Source organism: Haemaphysalis longicornis, unplaced genomic scaffold, assembly GCF_048455015.1.
Source record: "Haemaphysalis longicornis isolate Haplotype H1 unplaced genomic scaffold, Haemaphysalis longicornis Haplotype H1 scaffold_9, whole genome shotgun sequence".
Lineage (NCBI taxonomy): Eukaryota > Metazoa > Arthropoda > Arachnida > Ixodida > Ixodidae > Haemaphysalis > Haemaphysalis longicornis.
The window spans coordinates 7,520,975-7,541,214 of NW_027526460.1; the positions used below are offsets into that span (position 1 = coordinate 7,520,975).

A 20,240-nucleotide genomic window follows, 5' to 3' on the forward strand; every position below is an offset into this window, starting at 1 on the left:
CACGTGTCCTCTTGCCCGGTCGTCAGCCATTTTCACCGAAGTTCGGCGTAAGGTCGGGCTTCAGCACCCGGTCTAAGCGTTGTGTTTCTCTGGATTTGGTCTGTGAAACATCAGACGTAAAAGTTTAACGTAAAAATGAACAGTTTTAGCCAACTTCTAGAGACCGCCAAGCGGAGTCCGTTTGTAAGGCCGTTTGCGGCAAAATGCGACTCTCCGGTCGACCCCGCACCGGCAACGGGGACCATGGTCCCGAGGAACTTCAGCGCGTGTGCTGCGGACGGTGAGATTGGCTTTGTCACCTCGAAATGTATTCCTTGCTGGCTGCTGTTCTTGTGGCCTCCTTACCTGGTCTCGTACCGTGTTGACTCCATCTGGCTGTACGAACGCTAGGTGTGGGTGATTGACCTTGGACTAAAATTATAGAGGGCAGGTAGTTGTTGGGGCGACCCTTTGAATGACAAATACCTATCCGCCGTGTCAGAAGCGCTTAGGTAGACACTGTCGTGAAATGTGTTCACTAAACGTATAGCCCGCTGTTCTCTGTACGAGAAGGTAGAATGAATTTTACAGTTGTGCAACGGGGGGACACCTTCAAACTACTAGGAGTATCTCGAATACGGTGCGCCCAAAAGTTGTGTGTGGACGCGGCCTTTGTATTGTGAATGTAGTGTTATTTTTGTTGCTCCCCAGAGCCCGTCGTGTTCGGCTCCATGAAGTACTACGCCCTCTGCGGCTTCGGAGGGATCCTCAGTTGCGGCATAACCCACACCGCCATTGTTCCACTGGACCTTGTAAAATGCAGAATCCAGGCAAGAAAACCTCTTCGACGTCTAGTTTTTTTTTTTTTTTTTCTTTCTTTCTGTTGTTGACCCTTTGCTGCTACATGCCGCCTGACCTTGTCGTTTTTTCTCCTGTTCGCTTGTGCTGCCATGGTAGACCAATCCAGGGAAATACAAAGGCATATTTCAAGGCTTCAGCGTGACCATCAAGGAGGAAGGCGCGAGGGGTCTCGGTCGAGGTTGGGCCCCAACAGCCATCGGGTACTCCTTGCAAGGGCTTGGCAAGTTCGGCTTCTATGAGGTCTTCAAGATCGCCTACAGCAACTTGCTAGGAGAGGTACTGTTGGCTTCCTTCAGCTTCACCGAGTGTCCAAGTGCATAATACTTGACAGCACATTTGGAGGTGCTCTACCGCAGTCACGTGGAGTTTCAATAAGCACTGGGACAATTGTCCCTTGACTTATCCATGATGTGACTACTGCAGCGCTTAGTAATGACGGAAAGTTTACAATGTGGCGTTGGCAAATTTCCCCTAGGAACGTTTCAAAAAAGTCACTACTCCTTAAGTTTTCTTTTTTTTCAGTAAAAAGCAGCTCTCTACACTGGTTCTAAAATTTTGTACAGATTACTAAGCTATTAAGATTAATTTTACTACATGTTATGGTACTTTTCTTGCAAATATTTTTATTTCGCAGGCTTAAATGTGGGCTTTGTTTTAAAGGACCCCTGCAACACTTTTCTTTCAGGTACTTCTCAGGCATTACGTCTGCTCTTTGTGTCATGCAGAGATACATGCAAAAGTAATTACAATAAATTAAATAAAAAAGAATTATCAAGATACGTGCAGAAATGAGATTTAGTTTTAAATTTAAAAATTCGTGCAAATTGAACATTGCTCTCTCTCGAAAACCGGGGGACTGCTGCTCGCTTCCCACTCTTATGACGTCGCATCGCGGGACCAATGGGGGCAGCGATAAATGCTGTGTTCCTGTAGTTTTAAAGCCCATGGTTGTTTGACCTGAGAAGTTTATTTTTGCACTTGACGGTGTCATTTGGCTGCACTGCCCTGATACAGCGCCGACTAGTAGAAGGTGGAGACTGCAAGTCACCTGGCAGTGCGTGAAGTGCGTGTAGCATTCCATCTAGGCGAAACAAGCCAGACTCTTCGGCAGCACGCCGCTAGACCCCAACGAATTACGGTGCGGGAGTATGCCGATGCGGACGGAACGCTTGGAAAGCTAGACATTCCGTATCGATTCCATCTGGATGAAACATTACCCATGGCACTTCGTTTCATCTGTACGAAACGCTATATGTACAGTCATTAATATTTGTGCTCAGTTCACACGTGGTTGCATCGATAGTGGCTTTTCCAAAAATGAAAGTGCTGCTTGTTGACCCGCTCTGCTATCTGTAATATAAAATTTCTTCAGGAGAGAAAAAGCTTCTACAGCGTCATGGTGAAAAGAAATGTATACATACCTTCAACTGTGAAAACCCGAGCAGCGTAATGCGTGCACGTTCGTCACCTCGCCGTGTGTGAAAAGAATCCTTGAATACTTGTGCTGCTAAGCACGAGTTTGTGGGTTCGATTCCCGGCCGCGGCGGCCGCTTTTCTGATGGAGGTGAAAAGCAAAAACACCCGTGTGTACGAGATTTCAGCGCACGTTAAAGATCCCCAGTTTGTCAAAACTACTCCGGAGCCCTCCACTACGGCGCGCCTCATCGCTTGCGTTGCGTCGGCGCGTTAAACCCTACAATCAATCGAATCCGTGAATGCGAGCGACGTCGAAGGTGTCTTTTCGTTCTAGTGCTCCACCGATGTCCTCCTAACTTTGTAACAAATACAATGTGTGGCACTAAAATTCACAAACACTGTGGCTGCCCGCCGAGAGAACGACCGTGCCGTGTATCGTGCTGGAGGCCCGGACATGGAGGAAGCCATTTTGCTTTGTCTTGCATACAAAAATTTCGCCAGGTGCATCTTGTCAGAGAAGCACTTTTGAGCAGTTTTAATTAATATATCTCAATTTAAAATTATGACACAATTTTATGGGCTTATCTTGGTTTAAATTTTGATTTTGTAGGCTTTGCTTTCTGCAGACAAATGAAGTACATACATCTACTCTAAGAATCGGCCGTTGAGTTGACACCCAAACCAAATATGGCCGCTCCGTGGTACAGCGAGATTGAAAAAAAATAGAGGCGATGGTGTCGCAAGCATTGCGGGCAACTGCCATGCGCCGGCGGCTGCAACTCGTTGCTACCAGGCAATTTTTGAGCGCTACAGGGACATTATTTTTGGGGCGTGCTAAATGCAAAATGCTTGCAGGTAACGTGAATCGAATGTCTTCGAGCAGAAACATTGCTTGCATGCCTACCTCGGCTTTGAGGCCGCCGCAGTGGAGTGCTGCAGATTAATTTTGACCACCAATGGTGTGTAACGTGCGGCGCACCGCACGATCAACACACGGGCGGTTTTATCTGGAAAGCAGCCGCTGCTGCCAGGATTGCACCCCGGTCCTTGGGCTTAGCAGCGCACTGTCGTAGACACAGCAAGGGGTGAAAGATTACTTCACACACTTATGAATTTTCGAGAAAACGATTGACTTTTGACTGAGCCTTAAAAAAGGGCAGACATTGGACCGTTATCACAACTCCAATTTGCAACAGAACTTCCAGTTGGGCTAAGAAAGCTAATGACTCTACTTTTTATTAGTGCCTGTAAACCACTAGCACCGGACAATGTATTTGACCAATAGATGTCCCCTATTGGTCTATTAGGCTGATACCACCAATAGAACCAGTACCAATTGGCCTATTGGACCAATACATGTCACTCTATCAGACCAATAGATTTTGTATTGGTCCTAGAGATACTCAAATAGAACCAATAGCCTGACCTATAGGAGCAGTACATTATTATACTGGAAGTTTTGCTAGGGATAGAATCCATCACGAGAAGAATGGCGTTACTCTGAGTGTGGTTAGGCTAGCCACAAGTCCAGGGTTCGCACAGGTCCTTGAAAACCTTGAAAACCCTTGAATTTAGAAGTGTCAATTTCAAGGCCTGGAAAGACCTGGAATTTTTAAATCGTCCTTGAAAACCCTTGATTTTTCCGGAGAGAATCAATGGCCCTGTCTTTTCACAAGATTTTAGAGTTTTTGTTGTGGATTTTAGGTGCTAACAAACGTAAAAAAACAATGTAACAATCAAGATTAGGTGTATTGCGTGAAATGACAAGTTTGATGGATTTTTTTTTATTACAGGTAATATTGGGAGCAGGCACTTGTCAATCCAATCCATGTCACTATACAATCCAGTGGAAGCCAGCTTCTGTTCTCTATCTTGCATCTTCCATCTAGTCTGTGGACGCTTGCTCCTTGCATGTTTGCTGTGCCTCATACGCTCCATCTGCGTTTGCTTTTACTTGCAAACGGTGGACGTGTACATTGTTCATCCTGCCTTGCAGCAACACTTGCGGATTTAATTTCAACTGATACTTTGCTGACAAAAGAGGAGATGCAGGCAACATTAAAGAACTTTTGAAATCAAACAGCCTGAGCAAAACACCAAGAAAAAACAAAAACCTTTAACTACCAAAAATGAAATAAAAAATAGCTGGGGGAGCATTCATGAACCCGTTAGTGCCTATCTAAACGTGCACTAATGTGCTTAGGTATTGTGCAATACAAAACTTTTGCATTACGTTGAAAAAGTTTTAAAATAATCCCTGATAAAGCATTAGACGGGGACCTTGAAATTTTGTTTTCTGGTCCTTGAAAGTCCTTGAAAACCGTTGAATTTTTGCTTTTGAAGCCTGTACGAACCCTGCAAGACGTTAGGCCTAATTTCCCATTTTGATGTTGACGACTTAAGGACTAATTTCTCATCTTGGAGCTGACCACCTCAAACCGGCACCCACTCAAAAAATTGCTCTCTGAACACCAAGCAGCAGGTACCAATTGACACGGCACACCCCAGGCCCACATGTTAGGCCTACGGAGTGCACACCTGAGAGTTGCTGGGGGTATTCTAGAAAAGTGGTGCGTACTATCGGCGTCAAATGAAACGCAAACACGAAAATATGAACCAAAACGTGCAAAATAAAAAAAATACTGTTCGTAGAGTTCATATAATGGCACGCTATTGGTATATTTGGAAATCCACTTTTCCCAACTTTGTTTTTGTAACTAAGCCACGCGTCATTTTGGCTTGCATGGAAATAAATCGCGCTATTTGTGCGTTCAGGTTCATATTTTCGTGTTCACGTTTCATTTGACGTCGATAGTACCTCTAGAGCAGCACATATTCGTAGTGTGGGATTGCCCAACCAAAGAGTCTATTATGAGAAAGTTTCGTGTTCAACCAGTGTTGTCGTTAGGCTGAGGGGTGCATGATTTTTTGTGCTTTATATTTTAAAAAACATAACGTAAAGTAACGTTTTTAGATTAGGTCAGTTGGCAAAAAGCGCGGCCCTCCAAGCACGGCGGCGCGGGCCGCTGCTGTCGCCGACCAGGCGGTGGCGCTGCGGTAGCGTTGAGATCGGTCTCGGCGCGTCGTCTGCTTCTCCTTGCTTGAAAAGGCGCCGGCGAACGCCCACCATGCACACACCGTTAACGTACCTTTGAAATGCACAATCCAACTTCGCTCTAATCTTCCGCTTTAGTGACAAGAGCTCTACATTTTTATGGCCAATTTGAGGAGACACAAGCTCTATTTCGGATGGGAAAAAGGCAAGGCAAACGCTGCACAGTGCGCTTGCTTTCAGGCGCATCCCGTTCCAACGGACCCCAGTACGGGATCTCTTATACCTCAATAATATTTAAAGCATACCCGAACCTGTCTTACGCGGTTGAAACTGCGGAAAAGCCTACAATAGTCAACCACCCGCTTGGAATCAAGAAAGGATGCCTTGTCATTTTTATTTATGATGCGGAAGCAAATGCAGCAAGCACATTTTCACAGAAGTATATTTGCAATTCTAACAAAATTAGTGAGCCGATCGGAAACCAAGCGCTGCAACAGTAGTTGGCTTTATTAATAACGAACAAAATAAACCAATGTAATATTAAACCAATGTTTTTCGACGTTTTTATTTCTTTGGGGTGTATAATGTGCTTTCTTGACAGAAATGAAGTATTACTTGGATGAGAATATTTGTCGTGCTATTTTTTTTGTTGGTTTGTAAATCTGATTAACTGTCCATTACGGTCACAGAAACTTCAATTTGTCTTCTCGTAGTCCGGATATGCCTAATATTCTACGTGTTTCGCCTGACAGTTTTTTCCATTGTGCCATCGCTTGTGCTGTCTTCCTAACTTTTTCAACGTTGATTTTTCTGCTCGTTTCTTTTTGCAGTCAATAGATAGGCAACACAACTCAGTTTTGACTAGTCAGACTGCTTAGGAGGTTTAACGTGCTGGCGCTACACAGGCAATGAGGCGCGCCCCATAGTGGAGGGCTCCAGATTAATTTTGACCACCTGGGGATCTTTAACGTGCGCCGATATCTCGAACACACGGGCGTTTTCGCTTTCCGCATCTATCAGAAAAGAGGCCGCCGCGGTCGGAAATCGAACTCGCGTCCTTGCGTGCAGAAGCACGACACCTTAACCACCGCGCCGGGTAGGGTAAAAGTTTTGATCTGACAGCACCGTGCATCTGCTGAGCCACACACTGCCCTTTTCACGGCTGTTGTTGCTGATGAAATGCCTGGCGACAGGTATATTATTTGCTCCAACGGCTAATATTTAAGGCAACAATGTAGCGGAGAAACGCTGCTATATTCTTACAGGTTTGTCAGCTGAGGGTGAATATTCCGATTTTTATCGCTGTAGCTGCACGGCGGGAGAAGCACAACTCTTGAACTAACTTCAACCAACAAGTTTTGCCTGACTATTTCAGCCTTCTGTCAATGCCCCCCCGACTCTTCGAGCTGGCTGGGCGAAGTATTCACATTCGACGATTCAAACGATGAACATATGCTGAATCCCTGCACAACAGCGAGGCACAAAACAGTTCCTTCTGAGTTCGGCGGTTTTTACACCGCCCATACCGTCACTTGCGCCAGTTAAATGCCCATCTTTTTGGCAGGATGCTACATGTGTGGGAACCACTGTACTCCCTTTGGGTGGTTTTCTGCATGACTTTGGCGTCTTTTGTTTGGACAGATGCTCAAGTATGTTAGGGATAATACGGGGCACCGCGCTCTCCCTCAGGGTCCACCTGCCTCGCGGTATCCTTAGTTTTATCGTTCACGATGTGTTTGTAGCAGACGACGATGTCTGAAGGCTCACAATGAATGCCACAAACGTATGTTTATGACGTAACTTTGAAGTCTTCCCGCGGAATCGCGCTTTTCCACGCGTTCAATCCGTCAGGATCCTTCGGCGACTTGGAAAAATGGTGCGGCACGGACTTTGCCGCTGCCGAAGCATACCCCGAACGGCAGCCCGGCGCGGAGCACGTCAACAAACCGCACCAACACTTCAGAGATCCACTAAAATATGTATGCACGATGACAGCGCAGAGTTAATGCGCTAATAAAGGCGTGATGGACAGCCGAGCACCAACAGCACAGCGAAAACACATGGCTGGAGCGAGCCCCGCTCCTCAAACTAGATCTCAACGCAACGCCAGCGCCACCTTTCGGAGTGGCGACAAAATGGTGCCGCCTCTCAAGGCACAGTTTGCAAACTGAGGTAATCTAAAAACGTTGACGTAAAGCAATATTTAGGCCCATTTTAGTCAATACAGTGACATATACAAAGTATTGCAAATGCAGCCATAGGCAGTGCTGCATTTGCTTGTACAGTCAAACCTCGATATAATGAAGTCGTACTTGCAGGCGAAAATTTCGTAAAATCGAGGTTTAGATTTTACAGTTAATTTAACCAGTTATTGAGGTTTCAAAACCTTGCCCATTGCTCTGAAACAACTGCTATGTAGTTACCTCTCCACTTAAAACGAAATTTGTACTAAAACTGGCCGCGAAAATTGTGTGAATGAAGAGCCAGGCAATGGAATTCGGATAGCCGACAGTAGTTCCTGTTGTAAAACCGGCGCTTTTTCCGCAACGCCTCATTAAAAATATAATGGCAGACTAGGTTTTCACTTTTTCTTTTTCTCATTTCGGTCACTACTAAACGCCGCTGTTAGTCAATTGAACCCGCGTCCGTGCCCCGTGAACTTCACCCCGGCAAGGTGCTGGTTCAAAGTTACGCTTCTTTTCGTCCGTTCAGTAGTAGGCTTAGGCGCGGCGTTGAGGGGTGTGGCAGGCCAACAGCGGAAGGGTGCTATAAAGCTTTCTAAAAACTTTTTTCCTGCACAAAGGCTCTGCAGTATGGGCGCGTGATGCAACCACGACACTCGAGATAAAGCCATGATTGAGAATTGAGCGGAGTACACACGGACCGCTTCACTTTGTGGAGCAGCGCTTACGTGCTCCCGCTAAAGCGGAATGCTTACATTAAATATCTTCTGACCAAATTTGATTAAGCAATTACTTGCATGCCCGCTGAGCCCTAAAGAAACCGATTTCTTCGCATCGCAGCTGTCTTATGAACACGTTTTGACCACATTCGGAGAGCAATTTATTGCCACCAGCACTCTATGTTCAAGCCGTAGTGAAGAAGTCCGTAAGCAGTGCTTGGCGTTTCTTGACCAGGGTGGGGTTTACGTGACGCTCGTATGCTGACAGCGCTAACAAGGCTTGCTCTTAAACATTCGCGTGCGCCTGCGTGCCTCCGCAGAACGTCGATGGCATCCATCACTTCGGTGGCCGTCGGTCTACCATCGGTTTCACTGACACTTCTACAGGCTCTTGTTCGGAACACTTTTCTTTCCCTTGGAGTGCTCATGCTGCTTATAAGACTCATCTGATGGTGGACGAACAAAATATTTATGTGGTTATCAGCGAGTACAACCTAGAGCTCCAGCACCGTGAGCAAAGACGCACAGAAAAAATACACTTGAAGTAGGCTTCGGCAGTTTAAGCATAGAGGCGCTGGCGTAGGCAACGATGGAGACATTAAAATGGTGGCCGCAGTATTAAACCGTCCATGACCGCTAGCGTTTTTTGAGAAGCTTCTTTCATCGCTTTTAATTGTTGTCAACCGCATAATTCACCGCTTTTCTTTCATTTTAGCCTTTTAGGAGTTAAAGGGACAGTGAAGTGAATTTGTCAAGCTCCCGTTTTTGCTTGCACTGCGTAGACTGTCTCAAATTAGCACACTTTTCATCATTTATCCGGTTGACAAATCGGTAATTATTTTACAAAGTGCGAAAGAAGAAAAACTACCATGCGCGGTTTGCGGCGGCCGCACCAACTAGAGCTGTGACGTTGGGAGGAGGGGGCACCGTGATTGGACGATGCCCAAGGTGAGCAACCAAACAAGTTTCGGTTCTGTAAAACACAACCGGTGGCGTTGTTGGATGGGCATTCTCAATAACTCAGTAATCATCGTACCGCGCTTCTGCCATGTTGTCAGCTGTAAAATTCATAAGATAAGCCTCCCAGGACGGCTTGGAATCGTAGCATTCACTAGCCGAGGCCTATGCAGTGGATGAACGCCCTCCACGTACCCGCAGACGCCCAAATGCCATGCGTTTTCCCCCATATTTGGAGCTTGCCTCACTCATGCCTGTATCGTAAAAAGCGTGCTCGCACAAGGCCAAGGGTCTGTTCATTCTGGCCTGTGCCCACTGCCCGCAAGCAGTCGGTGCTTATGGCAACAGCACGCCAACGAGAACTCACTAGCGCGCCAGTGCCAGCCTGCGCGCGTTTTGTGAACTAGTTCGTGTAGCCATGAACGTTGCGGCCCAAAAAAAGGTGCACTCAGTATAGAAAACATCGGTGGAAAACAAAAAAGTTAACTTGTAGAAAAAAAAAAAAAGAACGTACCCGCGGGGATTCGAACTCGCGACTTGCAAAACGCTTGCGGTGACATACCTAGCGCTCTATACCACTCGGCCACGGGGTGAGCTCCGCTGACCTTGGAAATGTGAGGTATATATTGTATAACCAATTTACACTTTTATTTAGTTTTGGCATTTCAAGCAGCTTAGGTGACTATTTGTTGTTTTGCGCTCGTGCAGTAAGCATCCCCCAAGTTTCCACAATATCTCAGGTCTAGCAATTGCATTTTTTTAGACGGAAAAGCGTTCGCAGATGCGTAGTCGTGCTGCTGACCGCTGTGCTTGTTCGCCCAGCGCAAAAAAGTGCTTCCCGCACCATAGTTTTACGCTGTACGGTAAAAATATCAGTTGATTTTATTTCCTTAGTACCTATATTGACTTCGCTGACTCTTCTCCCGCCTTCAAGAGGGGCGTACCAGTCAGCGAAGCGTCGCATGTGCACTTGTGCAGCGCATGTGTGAAGCGACCTTGACTTGGAGCTAGATACAGTGTACAAACTAACCAAGTAAAGAAAGGCAGATTCTTCTATTCACAAACGTGTCCTGGCTTCTTTTCAACTGAGCGAACGAATTGCGACGACCCGTCCGCGGCCGGCGGACGAAACGCTGGACCGACTGACTCTGTCTGAAAGGCCGGGGAGCCTTGCAGTAGCGCAGCCAATTGCGAGCTCGGCTCCTCGCGACGTCACACGAAAACACCGCAGAAAATGGGCGCGCGTAAAGAGAGGAGGACAGCATTTTCGAATTAATTTTTCTACTAAATAAAGTCGCGTAAACGCGAGAGTGGTCGAAACATGGCCTGGGGACTCCGGACTACATATCACTTCAGTGTCCCTTTAATGTGAGTACTTAATGTTTTCAATGTAGGCTCTGAGAGGCAAAATAAAATGTGCCTCGACCGGAATTTTGTTCTTCCTTTCTCGCCGTGACTTCGCTAAATCGAAAGCGCCGCACAGAATTACTTCGTGAAATCGAGATAAAAATACATGGATTTAGCAAAATTTTGATCGAAAACTTAAAAAAAAAAATCGTTATATCGCTAATTTCGTTATATCGAGGTTCAACTGTATTTGTAAATAAAAATTGAACAACTTTCTTATTTCTACACCGGTTCTGATAATTCGGTTTGCATCTGTATCTCAATGACACAAAGAACAGACTTAGAGCCCGAAAAGTACGTGTAAGAAAAGCGTTGCAGGGGTTCCATAGGCTTCTCACCTTGCTAAACTTAACAGCAGTTACTTTTTATAATTTGGGTCTGTGTTGTCTTGCATTTACTTAAAATAAGTGAGCACTGAAGTGTTTTTCCCGCAACCTTAGTTGTAGCTGCATATAGCAGTTTTACCCTTGTAATTCATAAAATGACTGTTCAGAGGATACATAAGACCTTAGTTCGTCTGCAGTAGGTGGATGAAGGGAGAGGGGTATGGGAGCACCTAAGCTTCCTCTTATGGTGCCGGTTGCGTAGCCATCATTTCTCGTTGAGTTGGGGCAGCATATGTGTGCGTGAGTGTGTTGGCGTCACTGCCAGTGGTAATTTGCTGTTATGCTCTGTCGGCGGTTTTGACAAAGCTGCCCGAAGGGGGCAAGCCCCATTTTGTTACTCCCCGTGGTGGTGTTAATGCTGCGCCTGCTTTGGTGAATGGCGCCCGCCGCAGGAGCTGTCCTACCTGTGGAGGACGTCCCTGTACCTGGCGGCCAGTGCCTCGGCCGAGTTCTTTGCCGACATTGCCCTGTGCCCCATGGAGGCGTGCAAGGTGCGCATCCAGACCATGGCCGGCTGCTCCCCGTACCTCAGCAAGGTCGCCCCCATGATCCTCAAGGACGAGGGGCTACGCGGGTGAGTGCAGAGAGGGGAGCCAAGGTCGCCCTCTGAGAAGCTCTCCATACTTTCAAATCAAGTGGAATGAAAATTGGTGGACCATTCCAGGGTGATAAGATTCATCGGTTGTTGAAGCGAGCATTTGAGTTTTGGTTTTCCTCAGGGTAGGGAGGCAGAGTTGACAAGGGCCTCGCAGAGCATGCATGCATGCATTGTTTGATAACCTCCAAATGGAGTGTGTGAAGTATTGCAGTTTTGCTTTCTCGGTAATTGCCATTTTCTTGTTAGTGTCAATAAAGGATGTCTTTCAAAAGCAAGCAAGTGTGCACAACGATGTGTTGCGTTTTTATGTGCACGTTGAAGACTAGAAGAGTCCACTGATTTCCGATGCCTGCCTTCTCCTTGTAATTCCTTGGTTGGTGCAGGTTCTACAAGGGCCTCAGCCCGCTGTGGATGCGGCAGATCCCGTACACGATGATGAAGTTTGCCTGCTTTGAGCGCACCGTGGAGCTCCTCTACAAGCACGTGGTGCCCAAGCCCCGTGACCAGTGCTCTAAGCCCGAGCAGCTGGTGGTCACCTTTGTGGCTGGATACATTGGTGGGTAATGGGGGATACTAATGGCTGGAGGCTGGGTGAAGCCGAACCCTGCTCTGGGGAGCTGGCTATTGCCAATACACGAAAGCCAACTGCATGGGCAATAGAAAAGTCACTTGGATAAGAATTGTACCTCTTGTGGTTGTTGCGAGCGTCTTTTTAGTGATCTGTCATGATTGAGAATCAGTATTAATATTCATTAAAACGTTCATTGGGTGATGTAAAAGGGCACGTTACAACTGAACCCTGCTTTCTGGGAGGTGTATTCAGTTGCTGCTACAAGGTTTGCACAGGTCCTTGAAAACCCATGAATTAAGAGGTGTAAGTTTCAAGGCCTGGAAAGTCCTGGAATTTTTAAAGGGTCCTTGAAAACCCTTGATTTTTCTGGAGATAACCAATGGCCCTATCTTTTCACGAGAATTTAAAAGGTTTGTCATGAATTTTAGGTGTTAAAAATGTAAAACATTTTAACAATCAAGTTTCAGTGTATTGCATGAAATTACAAGTTGTGGATTCTCAATATTACAAGGCAACATTGGGAGCAGCATTCCTCAATAGAATTCATGTCATGGTACAATCCCGTGAAAACCGGCTTCTGTTCTCTATCTTGCATGTTCCATCTAGTCTGTGGACGGCCTTTCATTGCATGTTTGCTGTGCCTCATGCGCTCCATCTGCGTTTGCTTTTACATACAAATGGTGGACGTGTACATAGTTCATCCCGCCTTGCAGCAACACGTTAGCTGATACTCTTGCTGACAAAGCAGGAGATGCAGGCAACATTAACCAAGTTTTGAAATCAAACAGCCTCGGCAAAACACCAAGAAAAAAGAAAAACCTCTAAATATAAACTATAAAAAAAATAAAGCTAGGGGAGCATTCATGAATGCATAGCGCCTATCTCGATGTGCAGTAATGTTCTTAGGTATTAGGCAATATCAAAATTTTGCATTTTGTTGAAAAAGTTATAAATATTCCCATATAAAACATAAGATGGGGACCTTGAAAATGTGTTTTCTAATCCTTGGAAGTCCTTGAAAACCCTTGAATTTTTGCTTTTGAAGCCCGTACGAACTCTGTGCTAATACTGAGTCGTTTTGGAATTTGTTTTAAAATTGCATGCATTTTAAGCTTTGCATGCCATGTGCTTTGCGAGGGAACGTTCCCGTCCTCTTGCGAGCGAATGCTGATGCATTCCTTTCTCACCGTGCAGCCGGTGTGTTCTGTGCCGTGGTGTCCCACCCTGCGGACACCGTGGTGTCCAAGCTGAACCAGGAGAAGGGCAGCACTGCCATCGAGGCTGCCAAGAAGCTGGGCATGGCCGGTGAGTGAGTCGCTGCTGCCTCTCTGCACCTGTTGTCGCAGCTGACCTGACCGTTTTCACGGCTGCCAGATACAAATGCATCCGCCTTGTGGTTCTGACCCTTGTGCCTGAATGCAGTGCAGAATCAGCAATTCCTTTCTGGAAGGAGCTATCGAGAATGGACACATGATAGGATTGCAGGCGATGAATGGCGAGGTGACGCAACCCTCTTGTGAGGTGGATCGTGACAGTGATACCCCTGTCACACGGCAGATCTAATGACATTTTGAGCAAATGTCATTCACTCTAAATGTCATTAATTTGGTGCTACACGAGAATGCCGAATGACATTTGGTAGCTGAGGTCCCGGACCTCAGTTAGCGGCCAAATGAGTAGCCTCGACAGCAGTGGCGCATCAGATGGCAAGAAAATTTAGTGATAAACCAAAGAATACTGGTCCTAAAAACTGTCAGTAAACTTATATTTTCCTCTTCGTATTGTTGTTCAAATAACGAAAGACAAACAAGTACTAACAAGCTGCTCTAATATGGATTTTTTACAGAATTGGCTTGAGATGTCTACTGATGTCACCTAAACTGGCTGAATTAACATTGCAAGTAGAGGCATAAAGCTTGTGATGGGCCAACTAGCCCGACAACATGCTGTACTGAGCTAGTATTGGGTTTTTATTATTTTATTATTGTGTCATTGGCTGTGTTTGCCCATGACTTCACTGGCTGTGTCACCACTTAAATTGGTCGTGATTAAACGATGGTCGGTGGTGGAGGCAGCCTTGTATGTCCTAGCTTTCACCTTCAGCACCCATTTTGTGATGACACTGCGTAAGTGGGTCAGTTTGTCTGGAGTCTTTAATCATAAACCTGGGGGGAATTAATTGTATGGGGTAGAAAGTTATTTTTATTGCCTATTGGGATGCATTTATGCAAGTAAATGAGATATTCTTAAGGCAATAAGTCTGTTTTATTTTAAATAACTGACCACTCGACTTAGTCTCGTAGCTAGGGAAGTCTGCGCTGTTGTAATTGAGCAGTGTTTGCTCCTTTACTAGTTGAGCAATACCATTTTTTTTTATATTTAAAAAGAGCTATTAAGCTACTCGTTTTCAATCATCTGCAGGACCGTGCAGCTGTTATTCAAAGTACCAATGGTGATACTAATTCTGTTTGGATAAAAGAATCCTCTGGCATATACATTGAACTGACAGTTGTACGAACAGAAACTGCTCTTTGTTCAACCTCAGTTAATTCAGTTTTTCAACTAATTCAATTGCACTTCGAGGCTTCATTCAACAATGTTTTACATACCTGTTAGGATTGAATTAACAAGTGCCTAGTGTAACAACCCACAAAAGTTCCCTTTTTATGAGTTGTAGAAGGCGCTGTGAATTCTTCAACCAGACTGTCATCTGATCAGCGGAATGACATTTCTTGGTCACAACAAAGATTGCGTAGATCCACAGCTACTCAGTAAGGGCAGCTTACTAAATCGACATTCTGTGGAGCACATTGCAGAAGCGACAATAGGCCTTGACAAAGGCATTTCCAGCTCCCCACCCCTTTCCCAGCTGTATCTGTGTATGCCTTGAATTTGCTGCATGTAGCTTGTGGGCTGGAGGGTGGTGCAGGTGCACTTGCACTAGCACCCATCACTTACTCTTTCATGACCGCAAAAAAATGGTGGATTTTGAGTGCTTCCAGAAAACCTTCCAGAAACTCATAACAGCAGTTTTGTCAAAGGTGCAATTGAGTTTATTGCTCAACGAAACAGAAAAAAATGCAGAAAAAAGGTATACACAAAACAAACAGGCGATTTTATGGAGACTAAAAATTATTTTAGGAATTATGTGATATACAAAATGTTTCCACATTCATAAGCTATGATTCAGTGTATACACCAACGCTTACACCAACTTATGGATTTTTGCGGGCCTACCAACCTAACGGCCGTGACGGCTGGGCCACTCTGCGAAGCCACTCGAGAGTCAGTCGGTCCAAGCATGCTTTTTTGCATTCTCACACAAAATCCTTATCACTGCAGAGGTGAAAACCAAGAAAAAAAAAATTTAACGCTCTTGAGAAGCAGCGTGAGTTGCTCCACAGCACTAATTTTAGACGAGCGCCAGGCTATCTTGAAGGTGATCACGCGATACGGTGCGGTGCATTTGGCAAAATATCACTCCCGTATGGTGTCCCGTCCTCGCACATGAAAGTAATACTGCAGTCGTCGAATATTAGGGACATTTTGTTCATAAATACCGCGCGAAGTCAAAAACTAACCTCCCCTGGCAGCGGCTGTCGAAATCTGAGCTGTTGAATGGGAGTCTTCATCAGAAGTAAAATCTGAAAAATCCACATCGTTGCTGGAGTCATCACTGCTGCTGGGGTAAAAAAAAGAATCTGCAGCAGCTGGTCGAAGTAGTCCCTGAAACAGGTGTCCGCCTTTGCAGAGCGTGCAGTGAAACAGGACGCCATTATCCTACCTGGGGTTGAAATTTCTCTCGCGACACCATTTACCCACGCGAAATGTAAACAATTGGCTACAAAACTAAAAAAGGGGTCTCCAATAAACATGCCAGATGGCGTCAGTTGTCCAAATAGCGCAGTTTTTACTTATTGCGGGAGGTTTGAAAATCGTCGTTCACCAGTGAAAGATGGCCTATGGCGTGGTCACGAACGAGTTGAGGAACCTTTTCTTCGTAGCAACAAGTGGCAGGACAGAGCGGTGCCAATCTCTGCTCCTCACATGCAGGTCTGTGGAAGGGGCTGACCCCGCGTATCATCATGATTGGTACGCTGACGGCGCTGCAGTGGTTCATCTACGACGGTGTCAAGGTGTGGCTGCGCCTGCCCCGGCCCCCCCCACCGGAGATGCCCCAGTCGCTCAAGGACAAGCTGGCTAAGGCGCAGAACTGATGCGGGGGGCTTTTTCCGGGAACCCCTCCCTGGCTGCTGCTGCTGCTGCCGCTGCTGTAGTTCTTTGTTGTTGGCTGCCCCTGTACAAAACACGCGTAACGTTCAGCAACAGGAGAAAACAAGGACTCGATGGCACCAACACTGCTCTCTCCTGGTCTCATTTCGACCGATGCCAGCAGTCGTGCAACGGGATGGTCACACGGGGTGTTTAGGCTATGTTCACTGCTGCCCCTCTTTTATCTGGGAGGTTATTCAACCTTCAGTCACAATAGGCGGGACTTTTCTACAGGTAGGCTGCCGTAAACTGGTCATCATGGAAGAAAAAAAACTGTTGATGGCAAATGGTACCAAAAAGTTGTTTTTTGTATTGTTACCTTCCCATCTATTGCCCTGCATCATTTCTACAGTCCACAGCACAAGGAAAAAAAACCTGCACCTGGCTTTCATCTCCACTCTCCACTATACTGCACAGGCCTGGGAAAGGCCAGGCAGGACAAGCGGGCGGTGTGCAGAGGATACGTTTTCCACAAAATTTTGCCTTCTCTATCCACCTTCATGTTTGCAAGCTTCAAAGGTTAAGAAGCTTCCAGATTGCCAGTGGGGCCCACCAGTTTCCAGCTGTTCTCATTATTGGGCTGGTGTGGATGGAAAAGAATTAGCAGAAACTCCGAATTGGAAATGGTCAGATAAATGCCTATATACAGAGCCCCTCTGAAGTCCCTTTTAGTACTGTACATAAATGTGGGGATCGGAGCAAACTTTTTTATTTTTTGACATACAGTGGAATCTCGGTGATACGAATTCGGTTGATACGAATTTCGTTGTGATACGAATTTTCGAAATTCCCCGGCCAAAATGCATTGTGCGCAATGTAAAAAAATTCGGATGATCCGTACGCGTTTATCACTCCGGTGCGGGTGATACGAACGCGCGAGCAGACGACTGCGGCGTGGACGGGAGGCGGGAGTGTTGGTGCGGCCGAAAGGTTTCGCCCTCTCGACGCCTGTTCTTCCTCCCTCCCTCCCTTCTTTTATCTCCCGCTGCAATCTCTTCTCTCTGTACCTTTCGTTTCCGCTGGCTGCAGCTCGGAGTGCCTCTAGCTTCCTTTTTTTTTTTTTTTGTATTATGCTTCTTGAATAAACCGCGGCAAACAAGCGTTCCCGCATTTCTGACGGCGAATACCCTCGCCATTTTGCCTTCTCCGCATTCCTCGCTTCCGTCTATGCCCCGCGCTCTACCTATCATGTTGTCGCCTTGCCGTGTTGCCTGCGCCACTTGCGCGTCGATTATGTTGAAGCGTGAACCGTATGGAGCGTTTTCTGCTCACGAAAACACGCCGCAGGCGCGCTGACGCCGCCGCGAATACCACCCGCATGCTGCGCGCGGCGGCAACATGGCGGCGTCACCGGTCGCGAAGTGGTGCGGGTAGCTCGACCGACCGCTTCGATCGCTCTTTAAGATGCCACTTAAGAAACAAATGAAGTCGCTTGTACAGTAAAGGGGCTGATAATGTGGGCGAAAACGACACTACAAAGCATCGTCCGCGCGGTTAGGGAAAAGCGCCAATCAAATATCCGCCACCGTGGTAAGCCTAAACATCTCCGGAGGGCCAGCGGGCTGTCCGGAGCGCTATCAAACTGCCGCCGTGAAAACACTGCCGCGCGCGTCGCGCATCATTTTCCGAGCGAGGTAGAATCTGACGCGGGGGCGAAATCGTCGACGCAGGCGTGAAAAACGCACGCACAACGCCGACGCGCACGAATTGCATGCGGTTCACGCTTGCGTCCGTGTGCGTGCGTCGCGTCGGCGATGAGCGCGCATTCTTTTGACGCCCGTGTCGACGATTTCGCCCCTGTGTCAGATTCTACCTGATTCTATCAATTCTACCTCGCTCGGAAAATGATGCGCGGCAATGGGAGGAGCCTGCCGACTTGCGCCAATGGGGAGGCGCCCTCTTCACGGCGGCAGTTTGAAAGCGCGCGCAGCAGCTGGCTGGGCCACCTCTGCGGCGGATATTTGGCGCGGATGATATTTTTTAGTGCAGTTTTCTCCAACACTGTCAGCTCCTTTTTACCGCATGAGCAATTTAGTTTACATCTTGAGCTGCTTTTTAACCAAAGCTTCGAAGCGGTCGCTGAAGCTACCTGCACCTCTTCACGGCAAGAGCCGACGCCATGTTGCCGCTGACTGCCGCATTCGCGGCACATTTCCATTTTTTCTCGTTTTCTGATGATACGAATTTTCGGGTGATACGAATATTTTTGCCGACCCTTCAGATTCGTATGACCGAGATTCCACTGTATATAGAGTAATGAAATTTGGTAGGTGCATTGAAAAACACTCCAAATGGTGAAATTTGAAATTTCAGGATACCTTCAGTAGTTTTTGTGTTACAGAGGTGCACATGTTGCCCGCTCGTGGAAAGCCTAGCAAGGTATTGACATATGGTAGGAAGTTCAGAATACTTTTAAATTGTAGTCAAAAGAACACTACAGGGTATGACATTCTTCTAATTTTTTTTTACGCCCTTCATTTTTTTTACAGAGAACATTATGTTCGCCTGTACCCAGTAGTATACAGCTGACTCAGCCGTAAATGTCGCATAAAAAAATAACTAGGCTGTAAAATGAAAATCCGAGAATGTCGTACCCTGCAGAACTCTTCAAGGATCGAAATAAAATAGTGTCGAAATCCGCCCAGTGGTTGCCATGCTATCCTTTCCACGAGCAACGAAGAACTCGTAAAACTCACTATTGGGAAAACGGCTCGTAAAGTTTACGAAGACTTCACGATTTTTCAAACTGCACCAGCAGCATAGTCCTTGCTGTCCTTGCTTGGGGACAACCTCGAAGACCTTTGCCCTTTGATTTGGTGCATCTGGGGGGCCTTCCTGGCCAATTTAAGGTTTTCATGTGCAGGCCTTCAGATGGCAGAAGCACCAGTATTACACCTAGTGTACCACAAAGTTCACTCTGGTCTACTAGAGTACCTATACTTTACTTGATGTATGCCAAATGCATAGCTGTCTCCAAAATGAAGAGTAAGACTGGTTTCGTTTTATATTAATGTGCCAGCAGACTTTCAGCAGATTTCTGGGTGTCAAAACCTTGCTGAAGCTACAGCTTAGTACGCAGAATATAGTTGTTTTACACAATTACAACATTGATTATTATTAGCATACCATTGCAAACATTGCAAAAATAGGAAACCCAATCAAAATATCGAAGTGTAAAATGCTGCAGCCTTACGGCATCTTTTCTAATTTATTTAACACTGGAAATATAATTTTGTAATCCCAGACTTCGTTGTACGAACTAGTTTAGAGCCACAGCAAAAGTTTCTCAAATAAGCTGGGTGACGGTTCATTGCACCCCCCCACCCCCTCTTACAATCACAATCAATCCCCTACGTGCACGTTCCCCACAATAGTAATTTAGGTAACCTTGCTATGGTTGGCCACTTCGCTTTTCCCATTAAATTTCACCGCGTACATCAATTATTATTACTCACGTGCAATAGCAACCGATCGCTAGCTCGTGAAGCTCGTTGTGAAACACAGCTATAACTCAGTGTTTTATAACATCGCAATGCGTCCAAAAGTTCGCTTCACGAACCGCAATTGTAGACGCATGGACCGCGCTTCCCACTCAAGGACAGACCACGGCGACGTCGCGGGCACGTTTTCGATGCATCTTTCGAGCCGCGCACTTCCCTATATGGCGCACGATCTCAAGCATTATCGCCGCAATAACAGTAATGTCACTGTTCAGTACCGCAACAGATAAAACGAGTAAACTGCAACCGAGTCGACCGGGAAACTTTGAAAACATCAGCAGAGCGCAGTCAGCGTAAAATGCGCAGCAGCGTGGCGGCCATGTTTTTGCTGTCATG

The 20,240-nt window shown here is 46.4% G+C and overlaps 1 protein-coding gene and 1 pseudogene across 1 annotated transcript; one reads left to right on the forward strand and one right to left on the reverse strand.

Moving 5' to 3' along the window:
* Window positions 1-16,490, forward strand: LOC144151400 (phosphate carrier protein, mitochondrial-like). The gene is made up of 7 exons (XM_077682441.1): window positions 1-280; window positions 691-809; window positions 937-1,116; window positions 11,356-11,537; window positions 11,945-12,117; window positions 13,327-13,437; window positions 16,186-16,490. The coding sequence occupies exons 1-7, from the start codon at window positions 136-138 to the stop codon at window positions 16,347-16,349; spliced, it is 1,074 nt and encodes a 357-aa protein (XP_077538567.1). The 5' UTR covers window positions 1-135; the 3' UTR covers window positions 16,350-16,490.
* LOC144152336 (uncharacterized) lies at window positions 6,510-11,293 on the reverse strand (annotated as a pseudogene).
* Window positions 16,491-20,240: the final 3,750 nt, after the last annotated feature.

Coding starts and splice junctions, on each gene's coding strand:
- LOC144151400 (XM_077682441.1), top strand. CDS start 136: ATGAACAGTTTTAGCCAACTTCTAGAGACCGCCAAGCGGAGTCCGTTT. Junction 281..690: donor CAGCGCGTGTGCTGCGGACG/GTGAGATTGGCT, acceptor GTTGCTCCCCAG/AGCCCGTCGTGTTCGGCTCC. Junction 810..936: donor TTGTAAAATGCAGAATCCAG/GCAAGAAAACCT, acceptor CTGCCATGGTAG/ACCAATCCAGGGAAATACAA.